The 22,279-nt window shown below is 45.2% G+C and overlaps 3 protein-coding genes and 1 pseudogene across 3 annotated transcripts in view; all 4 read right to left on the bottom strand.

Moving 5' to 3' along the window:
* Nucleotides 1–4,248, bottom strand: part of LOC144483346 (uncharacterized) — a 341,173-nt gene extending 336,925 nt beyond the window's left edge. Inside the window, exons 1-2 of the mRNA XM_078202063.1 lie at nt 4,141–4,248; nt 638–922 (exon numbers count right to left, since the gene is read on the bottom strand). The gene's annotated coding sequence lies outside the window, so the exon portion shown is untranslated. The remainder of the gene's footprint in view (nt 1–637; nt 923–4,140) is intronic.
* Nucleotides 1–22,279, bottom strand: part of LOC144483343 (uncharacterized) — a 263,183-nt gene that overhangs the window by 196,217 nt on the left and 44,687 nt on the right. The window lies entirely within an intron of this gene.
* LOC144483323 (uncharacterized) lies at nt 9,872–11,934 on the bottom strand (annotated as a pseudogene).
* Nucleotides 19,764–22,279, bottom strand: part of LOC144483340 (uncharacterized) — a 67,866-nt gene continuing 65,350 nt past the window's right edge. Inside the window, exon 8 of the mRNA XM_078202056.1 lies at nt 19,764–22,221. Coding sequence (XP_078058182.1) covers nt 21,387–22,221 — 835 coding nt within the window. The 3' untranslated portion in view covers nt 19,764–21,386. The remainder of the gene's footprint in view (nt 22,222–22,279) is intronic.

Below are 22,279 nucleotides of genomic sequence, written 5' to 3'. Positions count from 1 at the left end.
TGTCTCTGCAGGTGGGATGACCGAGTGAATCCCTTCCCACACTGAGAGCAGGTGAACGGCCTCTCCCCAGTATGAACGCATGCATGTGCCCGCAGGTCAGATGACCAAGTGAATCCCTCCCCACACTGAGAGCAGGTGAATGGTCTCTCCCCAGTATGAACTCGCTGGTGTGTCCGCAGGTCGGATGACCGAGTGAATCCCTTCCCACACACACTGCAAGTGAATGGCCTCTCCCCAGTGTGAAATCGCTGGTGAGTGCGCAAGGTGGATAAATGACTGAATCCCTCCCCACACTGAGAGCAGGTGAACGGCCTCTCCCCAGTGTGAACTCGCTCGTGTGACCGCAGGTCGGATGACCGAGTGAATCCCTTCCCACACTGAGAACACGTGAATGGTCTCTCCCCAGTGTGAACTCGCTGGTGTGACTGCAGGCTGAATGACTGAGTGAATCCCTCCCCACACTGAGAGCAGGTGAACGGTCTCTCCCCAGTGTGGCTGCGCCGATGAGCTTCCAGCTCTGATGGGTATCTGTATCTCTTCCCACAGTTCCCACATTTCCATGGTTTCTCCATGGTGCAGGTGTCCTTGCCTCTCTCTTGGGTGGACAATCAGTTGAAGCCTCGTCCACACACAGAACACGGGTACAGTCTCTACCCGCTGTGAATGGTGTGATATTTATTCAGGCTGTGTAACTGGTTAAAGCTCTTTAGTCAGTGCACTGGAACACTCTCACTCGAGTGTGGCCGTGTGTCGGTGCTTTTCCAGTCACACTGACATTTCAAATCTTTGCAAATCAAGAGACCAGACAATAATTTCTCCTTCTGGATTCAAAGGCCGATGATATTCAACTCCCATGGAATATGACTCTGTCAGATCTGACGTGACGTTTGAGATTTCGGCCTGTGATTCCTCTTTCAATATCCTGCAAAACAAGTTTACAAAAGTCATCAGTGTCAGTACAGGATAGAAATTCAGAACAGACAATTCTAGTTTCTATGGAACATTCTTTCCTATTTCAGTTCCAAAAAGCTGTGAATCTCCATCCCACACACTCTCCCTCCATTCTCACCCTGCTGTATCTAATATTCACCCTCCCAATCTCCTGAAGGTGCTGATTGAGGCTGATTGACAGATCCATGCTCACTGCTTCCTGTCCTGGACACAGAGACCATAACAAATAGGAGCTGCAGTCGGCCATTTGGCCCATCGAGCCTTTTAAACAATTCAATGAGATAATTCGTTCATCTACCTCAGCATCATTCTCCCCACACTAAACCCATATCCCTTGATATCTTCAATATCTAGAAACCAATCAATCTCTCTCTTGAAAATAGTTGATGACTGAGGCTTCACTGTCCTCAGGGGTTGAGAATTCCAAAGCTTTACCACATCCTTGAGTGAAGAAATCCCCCCACGTATTAGCTTTTGCTCCATCTTCTTGTCTGTTCCCCATAACCCTTGACACCGTTGTCAGTCAAAGATCTGTCTAACTGGAATATATTCAATGATCCTCAGCATCCACTGGTCCCTGTGGAAGAGGAATCCAAAAGACTAACAACCCTCTGAGGGAAGAGATGTCTGGAAGTATATAACGTAGCTACAGTTCCATATTACAAGATATTCAGATCCCAAGGAATATGACTCTGTCCAGACGTGGCGGTTGAGATCTTTGCCTGTGATTCCTCATTGAAAATCCTGTGAAATGAGTTTGCAAAAGTCATCACAGTCAGTATAGGATAGAAATTCAGAGCAGACAATTCTAGTTTCTATGGAACATTCTTTTCTATTTCATTCTCAAAAAGTTGTAAATCTCCATCCCTATCTATGGATTCCATTTAAAAATGAAAGTGGTTGGGCACTTGAAGGAAATAAACTTTCAGGAGAATGGGGATATAGAGTGGGAATGGGACTGGAATGTCATACAGAGAGTCAGCATGGACTCGAGTTACCAAATGGATTCCTTCTGTGCTGTAATGACTTTATGACTGGAAATGTATAACATCGCTACAGTATTATATTACAATGCAAGAAATAATAAATGTATTTTATTACAGAAACATAAATAATATATCTAATCTGGGTACTATATAATAACACTAGACATATCTCTGTCCTGTATTAATTTACTGTCCCCTTAAATATCAGCCATCTCCTGCCCTTTAATTGTGAACATTTGGAAAGAGACCGTCCTTTTAGACAGAAAGAAGATTAACGTTTCAGGGTGGGCAGAATGAATTACAGGGAATAAAAATGTATCAGATTTTGTTGGTCAATATAAGCTCAGAAGTGGAAGGGAAATGATCTCCAGTGGAAGAGAAACAGTTCCTGAACATTGTAAGACTAAGCTGGTAAATCAGCAGTGAATAGAGTTGTGAAGTGGTAAAAACCTCATCAAGACATAGCTTGCGGAAATAATAGTTAAAATACACCCATTATTAGAGGCAGAGGAAGGTAGACAATGGCAAAGAGCTGATCAGGGAGGGCAGAGGTGAAACACAGAAATGGATGGCCGTTTAAAAATTCATAAAAAGCATGGTTAACAAGTTTGCAGACAATACTAAATTAGGAGGTATCGCTGATAGTGAAGAAGGTTATCAAAAATTACAGGGGGATCTTGATCAGTTGATCGGTTAGGGAAGTGGGCCGCTGATTGGCAAATGGATTTCAGTACAGATAATACAGAGTACAGAGGCACAACCTCAGGCTAAAGGGACAATCCTTTAAAACAGAGATAAGGAGGAATTTCTTCAGCCAGAGAGTGGTGAATTTGTGCAACTCTTTGCTGCAGAAGGCTGTGGAGGCCGGGTCATTGACTGTCTTTAAGACAGAGATAGATAGGTTCTTGATTAATAAGGGGATCTGGGGTTATGGGGAAAAGGCAGGAAAACAGGAGTGAGAAAAATATCAGCCATGATTGAATGGCGGAGCAGACTCAATGGGCCAAGTGGCCTAATTCTGCTCCTATGTCTTATGGTCTTAAGTGTGAGTGTTGCATTTTGGAAAGTCAAACCAGGGTAGGACGTGTACAGTGAATGGTCAGGCCCTGGGGAGTGTTGAGGAACAGAGGAACCCAGGAGTACAAGTATATAGTTCATTGAAAGTGGCGTCACAGGTAGACAGAGTGGTGAAGAAGGCATTTATCACACTGGCCTTCATCAGTCAGGGCACTGAGTATAGGAGTTGGGGCATTCTGTTATAGTTGTATGAGTCGTTGGTGAGGCTGTACTTGGAGTATTGTTTACAGTTTTGTAATCCTGTTATAGGAAAGACATTCATAAACTGGAAAGAGTGCAAAGAAGATTTATGAGGTTGTTGCCGGGACTAGTGGGTCTGAGTGATCACGAGAGGTTGGACAGGCTAGGGCTTTATTCCTTTGAACGTAGGAGAATATGGGGGTGACCATATTGAGGTGTATTAAATAATGAGGGGCATAGATAGGATGAACCCACATTGTCTTTTTGCCAGGGGAGGGGAATTGAAAACTAGAGGGCATGGGTTTAAGATGAGAGGGGAAAGATTAAAAGGGACCTGAGGGGCAACTTCTTCATGCAGAGGGTGGTGTGTACATGGACTGAGCTGCCAGAGAAAGTGGTTGAGGCAGGTTCAAACAGGAGGTTTAAACATTTAAAAATCATTTGGATAAGTACATGAATTGGAAAGGATAAGAGGGATATGAGCCAAACATGGGCAATTGGGACTAGCTGGGAGGGCACCATGGTTGGCATGGATCAGTTGGGCCAAAGGGCCTGTTTCTGTGCTGTATTGCTCTATGACTCTGTGTTGGCTGCATCAGCATCTATTCCCATAACTCATTGCCCTTGAACTGAGTGGCTTGCATTGCTGGGGGATGTGGTAATTTCCTTCTTTAAAGGACATTATTCAATCAGATGGATTTTTACAACAATTGTCATCAACGGACTTCTAATTCTCGATTTTTACTGAATTCAAATTTCTTCATTTGCCACTGTGGGATTCGAACCCAGGGTTCACAGTGCATTGCCCTGGATCCCTGTATTACTAATACAATAACACTATCGCGACACCATTGCCTCCCCATCCATGGTAAAGGAGTCATAATAGCCCGAGATCCATGGAATCAGAGCATGCTCTAAATTTAAATTAATGCTCACTAACACTCACCTCAAAACAATTACACAGTTTTCACATTTTAAAATCTGCTGCAGCTGAAAAGATCTCATAGAGAGATTGGTGTCCAGGAAAAATGTTGCAATTTTTAAATCTTCTCCCTGTAAATGAGGAAAGTTATAGGTGTAATTCAAGGTTAGAAATTCAAGACAGACAAACATTTCTTTTGGTCTGAGTTTGCTGTGAGTAAATCTTTCCCTTCTAACCCCCTGTAAAAGGAGTTTCCAAAATCCATCAGCATCTGTCCAGAACAGAAATTCAAAACATTCTCTCCTCCTTTAACCTGGCACAGAATTATTTTAGCTGGGACAAAATTGCAGTGGAGGCAGTTCAGGGAAGATCCAGTTGGTTGATTCCTGAAATGAGGGGTTTTATCTTTCAGGTTGAGCAGTTTGGGCCTGTACTCTTTGGAGTTGTGAAGACTGAGAAGTAATCTTAATGAAACATCTGGGAATTTAAGGGCGGCATGGTGGCGAGCACTGCTGCCTCACAGCGCCAGGGTCCCCGGTTCAATTCCGGCCTTGGATCACTGTCTGTATGGAGTTTGCACATTCTCCCCATGTCTGCATGGGTTTCCTCCAGGTGTTCCGGTTTCCTCCCACAGTCCAAAGACTGTGGTCAGGTGGATTGGCTATGCTAAATTGACCCTAGTGTCAAATGCATGGGGTTGTGGGGATGGGGCCTGGGTGGGATTGTGATCGGTACAGACTCAATGGCCAAATGGCCTCCTTCTGCACTGGGATTCTATGATTCATATGATATAAGGTGCTTGACAAGGTAGATGCTGAGAGGATGTTTCCTCTGGTGTGGAAATCAAGTAAAAATAAAGGATCCCAAATTTAAGATGAAGAGAGAACTTTTCTCTCAGCGGGTTGTTGATCTTTGGAACTCTGTCTTCACCAGTGAGGATTGGAGGCAGGTCATTGAATATATTCAAAGCTGACGTTTTGATCCACAAGAAAGTCAAGGGTATGGACGGGGTGGGGGAGCAAAGTAGACATGATCTTATTGAATGATGCAGCAGGCTCGATGGGCCGACTGACTGGCTCCTGTTCCGAATTCTTATTCCGATGTTCTTGGATAGCTGCGCATGCGCCCTGCTACCTATTGTCCCTCTGAAGACAGAGGTTCTGAACCAGCCCCTGAAACCACGCCCATTGTGACCCGTCACAGACAGCAGCGCCTGCGCTCTCCTTCCCCGCTGAAACAAGATGGTGGCCGTTCACCGGGGCCTGTTCCCGGGATAAAAGCCTAGGAGCTGTAAACCCGAGACCTGCAGGGTCTTATTCGGGCCGTGCGGCCGACAGCGGGTGTTTGTGAAGCCATAGCTCGCTCCCTACCCCGACTCCCGGCTCCATTTCTTCCGCAGCCCCACCGACTCACCCACTGAAAAAAGCGTCTCCCGCACTCACAAGGCTCCGTGCAAAGTGACACTGCGCACGTTCCAGATATATGGGCTCCTGTGGAATGAATAGGACACTTTCACACCCGCAGGGGCACCTGGGAATTAACGGCGTCATTGTCAAAGACAATAATAGAAAATTATCTTGTGCAATTAAGATTAAATAATTTTTAAAAATGCATTCCTCGGAATTTGTGCGCTGCCATTCTCTATTTCTAAAATTGATTTAAACCAGTGCTCTCCTGTGGGAATACCCCAAATTTTTAAATCTTTTCCCACTGGTTTCCTCCCCTCTCTCTACTCTCCCGAAGGTGCTCATACTGGTTGGGTAAATCCCAGAGAGACTGGTTTCTTTCACTTTCTTTCTCCTGATGCTGAATATTCTGTTTTATGGAATGATACATCACAGATGGAAACCATTTGGCTCATCCTGCCCAGTCGGGCTGTCTTTAAGATCTATCCAATTAATCCACAACCATGCTGGCAGAGTGAGAACAATGTATATATAATACAGCAATATAGGAGATGAATGGAAAATGTTTTCCAGTTGCATACTTCTCAGACACACTCACCCCTGGAAAGATAAATTGTCCTGTGTACTAAGCAGATATTAAGGTTCCACTTAAAATTAAAACAGAAGGTGCTGGAAAAATGCAGCAGTCACCGGGGCTGAGTTTATGGTCAAAATGATGATGCTGAGCTGCCGTTAGAAAATAACCAGCAATCCGACAAGCCACTCAAAATATTGATTCAAACAAAATTGATCAAAGATTGAGCCAAAGTATTCTGTTTTCCAACATGGTGCTATGATTTTTTGTGGTGATTTTAATGTTCTCACAATTACCTGGTGTAATCCGGGTTTATTTTATACTCATTCCAACCCATCGCTGTCCATGAAGCACATTACCCCCACTCTGATTCCCCATCCCATCAGAGACAGCTCAGTCACTGACTGGAAATTAGGGCTTTTAATGAGAGCTCTGACAACCGAGAATGCGCCGTAGGCAGAATCGACCCGAGCTCACAAACCCCAGACAGTGAACATTATACCCCCCAGACCCGAATATAAAACAGTGAACATTATCCCCCAGACCCGAATATAAAACTGTGAACATTATCCCCCCCAGACCCGGATATAAAACAGTGAACATTATCCTCCAGACCCGAATATAAAACAATGAACATTATCCCCCAGACCCGAATATAAAACAGTGAACATTATCCCCCACAGACCCGGATATAAAACAGTGAACATTATCCTCCAGACCCGAATATAAAACAGTGAACATTATCCCCTCGACCCGAATATAAAACAGTGAACATTATCCCCCCCAGACCCGAATATAAAACAGTGAACATTATCCCCTCGACCCAAATATAAAACAGTGAACATTATCCCCCAGACCCGAATATAAAACAGTGAACATTATCCCCTCGACCCAAATATAAAACAGTGAACATTATCCCCCAGACCTGAATATAAAACAGTGAACATTATCCCCCAGACCTGAATATAAAACAGTGAACATTATCCCCTCGACCCGAATATAAAACAGTGAACATTATCCCCCAGACCCGAATATAAAACAGTGAACATTATCCCCTCGACCCAAATATAAAACAGTGAACATTATCCCCCAGACCTGAATATAAAACAGTGAACATTATCCCCCAGACCCGAATATAAAACAGTGAACATTATCCCCTCGACCCGAATATAAAACAGTGAACATTATCCCCTCGACCCGAATATAAAACAGTGAACATTATCCCCCAGACCCGAATATAAAACAGTGAACATTATCCCCCCCAGACCCGAATATAAAACAGTGAACATTATCCCCCAGACCCGAATATAAAACAGTGAACAATATCCCCCCAGACCCGAATATAAAACAGTGAACATTATCTCCAAGACCCGAATATAAAACAGTGAACATTATCCCCCAGACCTGAATATAAAACAGTGAACATTATCCCCCAGACCCGAATATAAAACAGTGAACATTATCCCCTCGACCCGAATATAAAACAATGAACATTATCCCCCCCAGACCCGAATATAAAACAGTGAACATTATCCCCCAGACCCGAATATAAAACAGTGAACATTATCGCCCCCAGACCCGAATATAAAACAGTGAACATTATCCCCCAGACCCGAATATAAAACAGTGAACATTATCCCCTCGACCCGAATATAAAACAGTGAACATTATCCCCCAGACTCGAATATAAAACAGTGAACATTATCCCCCCCCGCCAGACCCGAATATAAAACAGTGAACATTATCCCCCCAGACCCGAATATAAAACAGTGAACATTATCCCCCAGACCCGAATATAAAACAGTGAACATTATCCCCCAGACCCGAATATAAAACAGTGAACATTATCCCCCCCAGACCCGAATATAAAACAGTGAACATTATCCCCCCCAGACCCGAATATAAAACAGTGAACATTATCCCCCCCAGACCCGAATATAAAACAGTGAACATTATCCCCCCCAGACCCGAATATAAAACAGTGAACATTATCCCCCCCAGACCCGAATATAAAATAATGAACATTATCCCCCAGACCCAAATATAAAACAGTGAACATTATCCCCCAGACCCGAGTATAAAACAGTGAACATTATCCCCCCCAGACCCGAATATAAAACAGTGAACATTATCCCTCAGACCCGAATATAAAACAGTGAACATTATCCCACCCAAGTGAATACAAAATTGTCCTGATGGATTCAGACAGCATTATCACAATATTCCAAATGTGTTTTTTCCAGGAATAGATTCAGCGGCTGCTTCACTGGAGGCCAGAGATACTCTCCTCAAACTCGGCTCATGTGAGGAATCCCTCCAATGAGGCTCAGGAATGCTACAACCAGAGTCACGTGACCACCAAGTGTGTAACTGAACAAACTACCGCAACGTTGAAGATGTGTTTCAGTGTGAAATGATTTGCTTCACCTGTTGCTTCAGATTTGAGAGAAAATGTCCCTTTCTGGGGTAATTTGACCTTGACCCAGGCACTTTTCAGATCTGAAAGTGATGGCCTTTAGCACAATCACAAGGCTGCACAATACAGAGGGAACACTAATCTGTTTCATTCTGCGACTATGTCGTGGTTACACGAGTGATACTTTCCACTAATTAGCTGCCAGCACCAAAAAGGCATTCAGCCTCCAACACAAATGAGCAAGGCTGGGTATGAATATCTTTGATGTGGAGATGCCGGCGTTGGACTGGGGTAAACACAGTAAGAAGTCTAACAACACCAGGTTAAAGTCCAACAGGTTTATTTGGAAGCAAAAGCCACTAGCTTTCGGAACGCTGTTCCTTTGTCAGGCTCCCACCCACCTGACGAAAGCTAGTGGCTTTTGCTTCCAAATAAACCTGTTGGACTTTAACCTGGTGTTGTTAGACTTCTTACTATGAATATCTTTGCCAGTGCAGTGCTGGGTACTAGGCTGTACATCCCAGTGAGTGGCTGATAGAATAAAACAGCATGTTCCTTGATTTGGCAGAATAGGTAGTGATTTTTTTTGCAGCCGACACTCACAAAACCAAAAATACAATGTTTAATGTGATTACAGACTGGGCAGCACTTGCTGAACAATCCTGAGTGTGCCAATAGCTGCACTCATATTCAATTGAAGATAATCAGTCGAGTTCATAGTTACAGTTGTGAGAAGCAACTTACATTTATACGCAGCGATCCTTTCCCTGCAAACAAAAGGAGAATTTTCAAGCCTTGCACCTTTTATGAATTTCCCAGAAGCTTGAGAAACCTACAATCTTCTATTGATTTCTCCATGGTGATGCTTCAAGTCAATGACAGTCCACCAATTGTGATCATTTGAAATTTGGCATTCTTCTGTCCTGATGAGTGCATGATGAAGAGATTCAGCAACAGGTCTCTCTTTTCAGCAATATTCAAGTTCAGTGCTAACAAGTATCTGTGCATTGTTTTATGTTCCTTGATAATTAAATGTGATCGTGGAAGTGTCACTGTGAATAATGTGCAAGTCAGTAAGAATTGTCAGCATTTTCTAATTGGAAATCTTAAGCAGTGGAACCTTTCAGACACTGAATTGTACAGTTTGCACCAAACATCAATTTAAGATTGCAGGAAAAGTTCATAAACTTATTATAAACAAGTTCCTGTTGAGAGTTCCTGAAATTAAAAAATCACAGATGGTGCTTTTAAAAAGGGACACAACAGCCCTGAAAATCAGTGACATCTCAGAATATTAAACTTCAGCCAGTTGTCGCGATTGTTAATGTCAGCAGAAACAAACCAAATATTGTCAGACTATCAATCCTGGATGTGATTAACAGCTGCAGTAACTGCAAAATCCAACTCCTGCAGGCAATTGTGAACTTGCAGATGTGTCAGCAAGTGGGATGACCGAGTGTATCCCTTCCCACACACAGAGCAGGTGAATGGCCTCTCCCCAGTGTGGGTGAGCTCATGTAAATGCAGGCTGCCAGACTGAGCGTATCCCTTCCCACACATGGAGCAAGTGAATGGTCTCTCCCCAGTGTGAGTGTGTTGATGTGCAGTGAGGATTGATAACTGCCTGAAACTCTTTCCACACTATGTGCAAATAAATGGCTTCTCCTCAGTGTGAATTCGCTGATGTGACAGGAGGCCGGATGAATTGGTGAATTCCCTCCCACACGTGGAACAGGTGAACGGCCTTTCCCCAGTGTGAACTCGCTTGTGTGCACTGAGGTTTGATGAAGACCTGAACCTCTTTCCACAGGAAGTGCAGCTGAACAGTCTCTCCTCTGTGTGAACTCGCTGGTGTGACAGCAGGTTAGATGACAGAGTGAATCTCTTACCACACACAGAACAGGTGAATGGCTTCTCTCCTGTGTGAATTCGCTGGTGTGACCAAAGACCGGATGGCCCAGCAAAATCCTTCCCACACAAGGAGCCGGTGAACGATCTCTCCCCAGTGTGAACTCGCTGATGTGCACTGAGGTTGGATGAACATGAGAACCCCTTTCCACAGGTGGAGCAGCTGAACGGCCTCTCCTCAGTGTGAATTCGCTGGTGTAACAGCAGGTGGGATGAGGTAGTGAATCCTTTCCCACACACAGAACAGATGAATGGCCTCTCTCCAGTGTGACTGTGTCTATGGTTTTCCAGCAAGTACGGATAATTGAATCCTTTACCACAATCATCACATTTCCATGGTTTCTCCATTTTCCCAGCCCCAATGTGACCGTATCGATGGATTTCCAACCGGGATGGATAATTGAACCCTTTACCACAATCCTAACATTTCCACGGTTTGTCCATGGTGCTGGTGTCCTTCTGTCTCTCCAGGTTGGTTGATTAGTTGAAGCCTCATCCACATACAGACCACATGTATGGTTTCTCCCCACTGTGAATGGTGTGGTGTTTTTCAGGCTGTGTAACTGGTTAAAGCTCTATCCACAGTCAGTTCACTGGAGCGCTCTCACTTGGGTGTGTGTGTGTGTGTCTCAGTTCTTTTTCTGTCACATTGAATTTTGAAAATTTCTTCCACTGACAAAACAGGGAACTATTTCTCCCTCCACTGTCAAAAGCAATCATAAGCAATCACTGTCAAAAGCAGGTCATGATGAATCGAATGTCTGTGAATCCTCCTCTTCTAGTTCCCTGCAAAAAGAGTTTTAAAAAACTACTTCAGAACTGACAATTTCAGTTTCCACGAAACATTTCTCCATCTTATTTATCTTGAGCTGTAATCCCCATCCCACACACTCTCTCTTGTCCCTGAGCTGAAATCAAACTCATTGCCCCATCTCCACTCTGAGCTCAGCTCCCTCTCCCTCCAGCTGGATTCAGTCCTCCAGACCATGTGCAGATTGAGAGTACAATCAAGGAGTCAATTATTTTCCTTCCAAGTCAGGGGACGTGCAGCCCCACTGACTCTGTTGTTACCACAATGGGCACATGTGCTCTGCTCACCAATGAAACACCACAGTGACCATTAACATGGGCCTGTTCCGAGGAAAGGCTCCATTTTATTTGTGCCACAACAGCAGCGGAATTACCTCCTGCACAGGCACAAAGGTATCATCAGTCACAGAAAATAATTGCAGCTGGTGTCTCAAACCTCATTTTACCATTTGCTCCCAGACATTCTCAATTCAATTTTGAAATGCAAACTGAAATCTGGCATTATGGGGTAAATTAAAACACATTTTAATGGTCATTTTCAGAATGACTATTCCCGAGAACTAATTTCCAAGTCAGTAAATTAAAATTCTCATCAGCAATGTAGGCGGCACAGTGGTTAGCACTGCTGCCTCACAGCTCCAGGGACCTGGGTTCGATTCCCAACTTGGGTCACTGTCTGTGTGGAGTCTGCCCGTTCTTCCCATGTCGGCGTGCGTTTTCTCTAGATGCTCCGGTTTCCTCCCATCGTCCAAAGATGTGCCAGTTAGGTGCATTGGCCATGCTAAATTGCCTCTTCGTGTCCTGGGATGAGTCGGTTAGAGGGATTAGCAGGTTACATATGTGGGGTTACGGGAACAGGGCCGAGGTGGGATTGTTGTTGGTGCAGACTCGATGGGCCGAATAACCTCCTTCAGCACTGTAGGGATTCTATGAAATACTTTGGGAGAATTGCTATTTTAATGGGTATTTTCACAAATGCTATAAAATGATTTTTCAAAACAAATTAATATTTTCTTCAACAGATGATGAATAAATAAAACGTATTTAATAAAACAACCACTCACTGTGGGGTTCAGGATTCTAACTCGGGGTTTCTGAGCTCCAGGAACCACGAACTGAACCAGCCAGGAATTGTCTCCACAAAACTTCCCCAACTCCCTCCCGGGAAAAAGCTGCAAACTCGGGAGCTGCAGCTTTTTACTGGGGGTGTTGGGGCCTCCAGCGGGTGTTTGTGAATCCTCCCCGCACACCTCCCAGGGTTTCCTTCCTTCCCAGAGATCAGAGTCCTCATTGATTTGAGGCCAAAGTGTAACCTCTTATTTATTGTCCCCCTCCCCCATCCTCTGATGTGAACCATCCTCCAGTGGCTGAGCCAGGATGGGGCCCTTAACCTGGGCCTGTTCCCGGGAGGGAGAAGCCCCGCAGCTGCAAACCAGGGAGCTGACAATGATTCTGAAGGGTTTGCGGATCCACAAAGTGTTTCCAAATCCTCCCAGCCACCGCCTAACGCTGACTCCGCTTCTCCGGGACAAACAAGCGCCAAGGACAGCAATGACACTGCGCATGCTCCACATCACAATACCCGGGCACTGATTGACGGCAGCTCCGGACCAATAGAAAGAGGGGGCGGGGCTGGAGGACCGAGCGGGAGCGGCTGGTCCTCCAACCAATCGGAGTGAATAAGGGGCGGGATCTGAAGCATGCGCAGTGCGGGTAATGGCGACGGAAAGGCGGATGGTTTTAACTTGGAAGTCAGATCAATACGAGGTAGATGGGGCGCGCGGGGAATGATAAATGTGGCGGGTGGGTGGAGAGACTTTGTAAACATGTTGTTCAAACCCAGACCCCGGAAGTGAAATTGCCGGTCCCCCCCTTTGTACCAAATGGAGCTGCAGCTTGTAGTGTTAGACCCGGGCTGACTGCCGCCATTGAGGCTGCATGTGGGAGGCCGGCAGGGATTGTGATCGGAGAGTGAAGCCCTGACGTCACAATGGAATGGGTGAGAGTGTGATGTCACAATGGAATGGGTGTGAGTGTGTGACATCACAATGAAATGGATGAGGGTTCCAGATGAGCTGAGACTGGGCTGGAGTCGGGCGATGGCACTGACATGTGACCCGGTGGCACAGTGGTTAGTGCAGCTGCCTAACAGCGCCAGGGACCCGGGTTCAATTCCAGCCTCGGGTCGCTGTCTGTGCAGAGTTTCTACATTCTCCCCGTGTCTGTGTGGGTTTCCTCCGGGTGTTCCGGTTTCCTTCCACAGTCCAAAGATGTGCCGGTTAGACGGATTGGCCATGATAAATTGTCACTTGGTATCAGGGGGATTAACAGGGAAATATGTGGATAGGGCCTGGATGGGATTGTTGTCGGTGCAGGCTCGATGGGCTGAATGGCCTCCTCCTGCACTGTATTTTATTATTCATTATTATTAATTAATTACTATTCTGATTTACAGCTGTTTCTGAGTTTTAACTGTATCCTCGATTGTGAACACCGAGGCAAAATACTTGTTCAATTCATCTCCCAGCTCCTTATTTTTCATTATCAATTCCTGGACTCACTTTCTATTAGACAGTTAAGAAATGAGGTCGAGCAAGTGACTGAAGTGTCAGTCAGGGAGCACTATTGGGAGCACCAATAGTTTCAAAATAGTTCTGGAGAAAGATAGGACAGGTCCACAGGTCAAGGCCCTAAACTGGAGCAGGGCCACTTTTGTGGGCATTAGGCAGGACCTCGCAGATGTCGATTAGGTGAGTTTGTTTGAAGGGAAAGGAATGACTGGCAAATGGGAGGTTTTAAAAGTGTGATATCAAGAGTCCAGGGCAGTATATTCCTGTTAAGATGAAGGGAAAGAATGGTAAATTTAGGGTTCTATGGCAGACAAGGGAGATTGAGGCTCTGGTCAGGTAAAAGAAGGAAGCATACATTGGGTTTAGGCAATCGGGGACAAGTGAATCACTCTGACTATAAAAAGTGTAAGAAAATACTGAAGAGGGAAATCAGGAGGACAAAAAGAGGGTATGATATGGATCTGGCACATAAGATTAAAGAAAATTCCAAGATGTTCTACAGCTATATTAAGAGTAAAAGCTGCCCGACTGAACTAAAACCCCCTCCCCTTCCGGGGACCATATCCCTCTATTCCCATCCTATTCATGTATTTGTCAAGACGCCCCTTAAAAGTCACGACCAAAGACTATAAATTCAACTAATACTACACTCAAAAAACCTTCTACCCTAAAGGTGCCCCTGGTTACTATGCAACAATGCATTATTTCTCCAACTGCACATTTATTTTTCATGCCATAAACTCTCTCAGCACAACAGGAATACAATTTCAATTGAAACCTATCCCCCACACATGCAAACACCTTTGTTCAACATGAATCCAACCAAAGTTCTACTCTTCCTACACAGAAACACTAAATCAAACTTACTTAAATCTATACTTTATTTCTAATATTTAACAACACAAACATAGATCACTTAAAACTACCTCTGTTTTCCTGACATGAGTGACTTAGAGAGGAACTTCCAGGTGGTGACATTCTCATGTATCTGCTGCTCTTGTCCTTCTAGATGGTAATGTTCCTGGGTCTGTAAGATGCTGCCTAAGGAGTCTTGGTGAGTTCCTGCAGTGCATTTTGTAGATGGTACACACTGTTGCTACTGTCCGTCGGTGGTAGAGGGAGTGAATGTTTGTGGTTAGTGTGTTGATCAAGTGGGGCTGCTTTGTCCTAGATGGTTTTGAGCTTCTTGAGTGTTGTTGGGAGCTGCACTCATTCAGGCAAGTGGAGAGTATTCCATCACATTCCTGACTTGTGTCTTGTAGATGGTGGACGGGCTTTGGCTGGGGGAGTCAGAAAGTGAGTTACTCTCCTCAGGGCTGCCAGTCTCTGACCTGCTCTGGTAGCCACAGTATCTATGGGTTTCTGGTCAATGTAACCCCCCAGGATGTTGATAATGGAAGGGGGATTCAGTGATGGTAATGCCCTTGAATCTCAAGGGGTGATGGTTAGATCTTCTCCTGTTGGAGATGGTCATTGCCTCGGACTTATGTGGCATGAATGTTACTTGCCACTTGTCAGTCCAAGCCTGGATATTGCTGTATTTGGACATGGACTGCTTCAGTATCTGAGGAGTCACAAATGGTGCTGAACATTGTGTATTCATTGGTGGACATCCCCACTTCTGATCTTATGATGGAGGGAAGGTCATTGATGAAGCAGCTGAAGATGGTTGGGCCTCGGACACTACCCTGAGAGATCCCTGCATTGATGTCCTGGAGCTCAGATGACTGACCCTCCACAACCACAACCATCTTCCTAATTGCCAGGTATAAGTCCAACCAGCAGAGAGTTTGCCCCTTGATATCCATTGATTCCAGTTTTGCTGGGGGTCCATGATATGGGTGGCACAGTGGTTAGACCAGTTGGCTCACAGCCCCAGGGACCCGGGTTCGATTCCAGCCTTGGGTGGCTGTGTCGAGTTGGCACATTCATCAGCTTTTTTTTTTGCGAATCATTTCAGTGGAAATGTGCTCTCCCAAACTCAAAGAGATCAACCCACTGGAAACAAAGTTGTGAGACCGGCCAGTCCAACAGAAAGAAACTCTCCAACCCTCCCACTTCACCAACTGTCAGAATGAACATGGTTCAGTCCTGGATGTGATTAACAGCAGCAATAACAACAGAATCCAACCCCTGTCATCACTTGTGAACTTACTGGTGTCTCAGCAGGTGGGATGACTGAGTGAATCCCTTTGTGAATCCTTGTGAACTCGTTGGTGTGTCTGCAGGTGGGATGACTGAATGAATCCCTTTCCACACTCAGAGCAGATAAACGGCCTCTCTCCAGTGTGAACTTGCTGGTGACTCTGCAGATAAGATGAAAGAGCGAATCCTTTCCCACACTCAGAGCAGGTGAATGGTCTCTCCCTGGTGTGAACACGTTGGTGTGCCTGCAGGTTAGCTGAACGAGTGAATCCCTTCCCACACTCAGAGCAGGTGAACGGCCTCTCCCCGGTGTGAATTTGCTGGTGATTCTGCAGGTCGGATAACTGAATGAATCCCCTGCCACACTCGGAACAGGTAAATGGCCTCTCCCTGGTGTGAACCTCCTGATGTGACACTAGGTGGGATGATTGAATAAAACGCCTCCCACACTCGGAGCAGACGAATGGCCTCTCCCTGCTGTGAACTCCCTGGTGTGACATTAGGTGTGACGATTGGATAAAACGTTTCCCACATTCGGGGCAGCTGAATGGCCTCTCCCTTGTGTGTGTTCCTTTGTGTGTCACTAGGTGTGATAACTGAATAAAACGCTTCCCACACTCGGAGCAGGGGAACAGCCTCTCCCTCCTGTGGACTCCCTGGTGAGTCACTAGGTGTGATAATTGAATAAAACACTTCCCGCACTCAGAGCAGTTGAAAGGCCTCTCCTTAGTGTGGGCTCGCTGGTGTATCTGCAGGTGAGATGACTGAGTGAAACCCTTTCCACAGTCGGAGCAGGTGAATGGTCGCTCTCCGGTGTGGATTTGTTGGTGATTCAAAAGTTCAGATGAATGATTGAATTGCTTCCCACACTCAGAGCAGTTGAACGGCTTTTCCCCAGTGTGAACTTGCTGGTGTGTCAGCAGGTGGGATAACTGAGTGAATCCCTTCCCACACTCAGAGCAGGTGTACAGCCTCTCCCTACTGTGAACTGCTTGGTGATTCCACAGGTCGGCTGCCTGGAGAAAACCCTTCCCACACTCAGAGCAGATGAAGGGCCTCTCCCCAGTGTGGCTGCATTGATGAATCTTCAGGGCAGATGGGGAGCAGTCTCCTTCCCCACACTTGGAGCAGGGGAACAGTCTCTCCCCAGTGCGAATATGTTGATGAGTTTGCAGTGCAGACGGGATATGGAATTCCTTACCACAATCCTCATCTTTCCCCGGTTTCTCCATGGTGTGGATGTCCTTGTGTCTTTCCAGGTTTAACAATCAGTTAAATCCTCATCCACACATAGAGCATGTGTACGTCTGTCCCCGCTGTAAATGATGTGATATTTTTGCAGTCTGTGTAACTGGTCTTTTGACAATCAGGGTACTGGACACTCTCACTCAGTTCTGTGTTTCTTGGTGCCTTTCCAGTCACACTGATGTGACAGAAAAAACAGATAAATATTTCTTCTTCGAGATTCAAGGACTGATGATATTCAGGTTCTGATCATTTGAGTGACTCTATTAAGCCTTAACATGTTTTGAGATTGCTGGCAGCAAATCTTCCCCTTATAACTTCCTGTAAAATGAGTTTACAAAAGTCATCACTGTCAGTATCAAACAGAAATTCAGAATAGACAATTCTAGTTTCTGTGGAACATTTCTTCCTTTCTCATTCCTCTGGATCTGTACATCTCCATCCCACACACTATCCCTGTATCCTCACTCTGCTGTATATATAACACACCCTTCCAATTCTCCTGAAGGTGTTGATTCATGCTGATCAACAAATCCATGCTCACTGCTTCTTCTCCAGTACTGAGATATCTTCATGCAGGCTGCTAGTCTAAATGCCTAAATATACTTAGTGAAGTAAAATGTATGTAACATAGGGGACCAGTTTAATAAATAGAAGTACAGCAAGGCTATGAGATAGAACACTATTTCAACAGTGAACGTTCTTGAATATCAATTGTTTGGCTATGAGGGCGGTGCATTTTGATACATTCAATATTTCAAAATGAAATTAGATGGGCAGTCAAAATAGACTGGCAGGGGAACAGGGATACAGACGGGATGAGGAGCATATCAGCCATGATTGAATGGCGGAGTGGACTCGATGGGCCAAATAGCCTAATTATGCTCCTATATCTTATGAACTTAAGGGGGAATGGGACTGACTGGATTGCTCTACAGAGAGTTAGCATGGACTTGAGTTGCTGAATGGACTCCTTGTGTGATACAATAACCCGATTACTGAAAATAAACGACTTAGTTACAGTATTAAGAAAACTAAAAATAATAAAAAATGAACTTTATTACTGGACCATGCATAATATATCTAATTTGTATCATCTTACAAGACTGCACACATCTCTGTCCTATATTAATTTACTGCCCCTTAAATTTCAGCTATTTCCTCGGGAAATCACCCCTTTAAATTGTGAACATTAGGAAAGAGACCATCCTCTTAACCAGACAAATAAATGTGACAAGTTGAGGAAGCAAAGGATGGCAATGTCTTTAAGAGGGAGAGAGATACCTGGGCCAACCTTTCCAGAGTCTGCAGCTCCCTGAATTCACTTCCTTTCCCTTCAGTTGCTGCAAGTCCCCAATTTAACCCCAGAATGAGAAGAAAAAGGAGAGAAGAAAACAAAGTGTTTTACTGACAGATGTTGACGACAGGAAGAGGTTTCCGTCTGTCTGAAATCCAATCTGCATTGTCACAAAGCCCGCACTCTGATTGGCTGGAGGACCAGTGTCCTTCCGGTCCTCCAATTCCTCCCATTGGTCAATGCCCCTCATGAAGACAGTGGTGCAGCGGAAGTGAGTGGGAGACACTTTGACCCTGGATCGCTCGAAGTTGTTGGCCAATGGGAAACGCTATCCTCCGCACATGCGCAGAACTTCTCTGGGTTCATCATGCGCAGTCCCACCCGGCGAATAGAGCGATTTCCTCAGCGCGGGGGATTGTGGGAGCCGCGGCCGCCATTACTCGGCCGGAGCCGAGTCTCCAAACACCTGGGACTGCGATGGATGGGATGGGGAGGAGGCGAAGTGACCCCATCCGGATATAATGTACATCTGGGTAGTCACTGGAATTGATAGCGAAGCCGCCTTCGCAAAATTCAGGTGTAAAAATTTAGACACCTGGGTGACATATTGGGGAGTGGAATAGCTCAATGTGAAACTGAACCCCAGAGTCAGCAGCGTCCTTGGGGGAGAACTGGGGAAAAATAAGGAGGATGGTCAAAAGAATTAGGCTTACAATTGATAGGGAGGAGGCAGATGTTTAAAGTTTGAAATTTGATTCGATTTGATTTATTATTGTCACATGTATTAGTAGACAGTGCGAAGTATTGTTTCTTGTACGTTTTACTGACAAAGAGAAGGAAAGAGGAGGGTGCAGAATGGAGTATGACAGTCATAGCTAGGATATAGAGAAAGATCAAATTAATGTGAGATAGTTCCACTCAAAAGTTTGATGGCCACAGGGCAGAAGCTATTCTTGATTTGGTTGTACATGTCCTCAGACCTTTATATCTTTTTCCCGATGGAAGAAGGTGGAAGAAAGAATGTCCAGGTCTTTGATTATGCTGGCTGCTTTTCTAAGACAGTGGGAAATGTAGACAGAGTCAATGGATACGAGGCTGGTTTACATGATGGATTAGGTCATTCATGACCCTTTGTAGTTTCTTGTGGTCTTGGACAGAGCAGGAGAAATATCAAGTTGTGATACAACCAGAAAGAATGCTTTCCAGAAAGGGAGGAGAATGTTACGTGACAACCAGAATATCAGTTTCAAATTTCTATCCTGTGCTTACATTCATTGCTTTGATAGATGTTTTTATTTACAAGGGATTAGAATGGAAGGATTTTCAGTCAGAAACATCTTGATTCATTTGGACATGACTATCATCAGTGATCAAATGTCAGAGGAACACTGATGCCCTGTTCAAAAAGATTTCAATCATCAGTGCGAATGGAAAAGTTGTGTGATGCACATTCCCAAGAGAGAGAGAGAGATTTCCAGGAAAAGAGACATAAGAATATATGAACAAATGAACTATGAGCAGGCCACTCAGGCCGTTTCAGTGCTCAGCACCGACAACTGCCAGTTTCCAGATGCAATTTTACAACTCATCCGCTTCATCCTGGACCACAATGTCTTCACCTTCAACAACCAGTTCTTCATCCAGACACACGGAACAGCCATGGGGACCAAATTTGCACCTCAATATGCCAACATCTTCATGCACAGGTTCAAACAAGACATCTTCACCGCACAGGACCTTCAACCGATGCTATACACTAGATACATTGATGACATTTTCTTCCTTTGGACTCATGGTGAACAATCACTGGGACAACTATATGATGACATCAACAAGTTCCACCCCACCATCAGACTCACCATGGACTACTCTCCGGAATCGGTTGCATTCTTGGACACACACATCTCCATTAAGGACGGTCACCTCAGCACCTCACTATACCGCAAGCCCATGGATAACCTCACGATGCTCCACTTCTCCAGCTTCCACCCTAAACACGTTAAAGAAGTCACCCCCTATGGACAAGCCCTCCGTATACACAGGATCTGCTCGGATGAGGAGGATCGCAACAGACACCTCCAGGCGCTGAAAGATGCCCTCATAAAGAACAGGATATGGCGCTCAACTCATCGATCGACAGTTCCGACGTGCCACAGCGATAAACCGCACCGACCTTCTCAGAAGACAAACACGGGACATGGTGGACAGAATACCCTTTGTCGTCCAGTACTTCCCCGGAGCGGAGAAGCTACGGCATCTCCTCTGGAGCCTTCAACATGTCATTGATGAAGACGAAGGTTTGTGACAAATCCCCACATTAACATGGTCAATTCCCCCATATTTCTGTGCTTGTGTCTCCAATTGGGCCCCCAGACTGCCATCATTTCCATCCACTAATGGAAATGTTCATATATTTGGCATGGTGTGACACCCCTATGGCTGTAAAATGGTAGATCCTCTGGCTCAGTATGAGCTGTGACTTGGTGGATGGGCTATGAATGTGATATAAATACAGCCTTACAGATGATGCATTTCGTCCAAGTCAACTTGACAGTCAAATGATGAGGGCTGAATGGACTCCCCGAACTCTCTCGTTGCATATTGTTCTTATTGAATGGGATCATACCTATCCAAGCAGTGTAAAAAAAAGGAAACAACAGGAAACAAGTAGCCAGAGTAAATCTTGGTCCAGAGGAAGCTCACTTCAAAAGCAACTAACTTGTGTTAATATTAAAAACATTTGCCACATATTGTTTGACACAAAACTGATTCAGTTTAATTTTATCCAGAACATTAACACCTATTACCGAGCTGCAGTTTATGAACACCAGCAGAATAGGACCCTAATGAATGTTGTTCAGTCCTGGGTGTGATTAACAGCAAACTCTAACTCCTGCCTTCACTTATGAATTCGCTGATGCGTCAGCAGGTTGGATTTCCGAGTGAATCCCTTCCCACACTTGGAGCAGGTGAATGGCTTCTCCCCAGTGTGAACTCGCTGGTGTTCAATTAGTATCGACGATCGACTGAACCCAGTCCCACATTGAGAGCACATGAATGGCCTCTCGTCAGTGTGAACACGTTGGTGGGACCTCAGATCTCCAGATCGTTTGTAGCACTTCCCACAGTCTGGGCATTTGAAAGGTCTCTCCTCAGTGTGAACCCGCTGGTGAGCCATGAGTTGGGAGGACTGAGTAAATCCCTTCCCACAATTGGAGCAGGTGAACGGTCTCTCCCCAGTGTGAATTCGCTGGTGTTCAGTGAGATGGGATGATTGCCTGAATCCAATTGCACAGTGAGAGCATCTGAACGGTCTCTTGTCAGTGTGAACATGCTGATGGGATTTCAGTTCTCCAGAACTTTTATAGTAATTCCCACAGTCGAGGCACTTGAAAGGTCTCTCTCCAGAGTGAACCCGCTGGTGCACCATGAGTTGGGATGACCGACTAAATCCCTTCCCACACTCCGTGCAGGTGAATGGCCTTTTCCCAGTGTGAATTCGCTGGTGTACAGTGAGTTGAGATGATTGCCTGAACCCAGTCCCGCAGTGAGAGCACCTGAACGGTCTCTCCTCAGTGTGAACACGTTGGTGGTACGTCAGTTCCCAGGAACTTTTATAGCCCTTTCCACATTCTGCACAGTAAAAAGGTCTTTCCTCCGTGTGAACTTGCTGATGGCGTGTCAGTTCCCGGGAACTTTTAAAGCACTTCCCACATGCTGGACATTTAAAAGGTCTCTTGTCAGTGTGAACTCGCTGGTGTGATAGCAGGTTGCTTGTGTGAATGAATCCCT

The sequence above is a fragment of the Mustelus asterias genome, unplaced genomic scaffold (genome assembly GCF_964213995.1).
Source record: "Mustelus asterias unplaced genomic scaffold, sMusAst1.hap1.1 HAP1_SCAFFOLD_63, whole genome shotgun sequence".
NCBI classification, from domain to species: domain Eukaryota; kingdom Metazoa; phylum Chordata; class Chondrichthyes; order Carcharhiniformes; family Triakidae; genus Mustelus; species Mustelus asterias.
The sequence above is the reverse complement of the archived record's forward strand: the minus strand, read 5'-3'. Positions and strand labels throughout refer to the sequence as shown.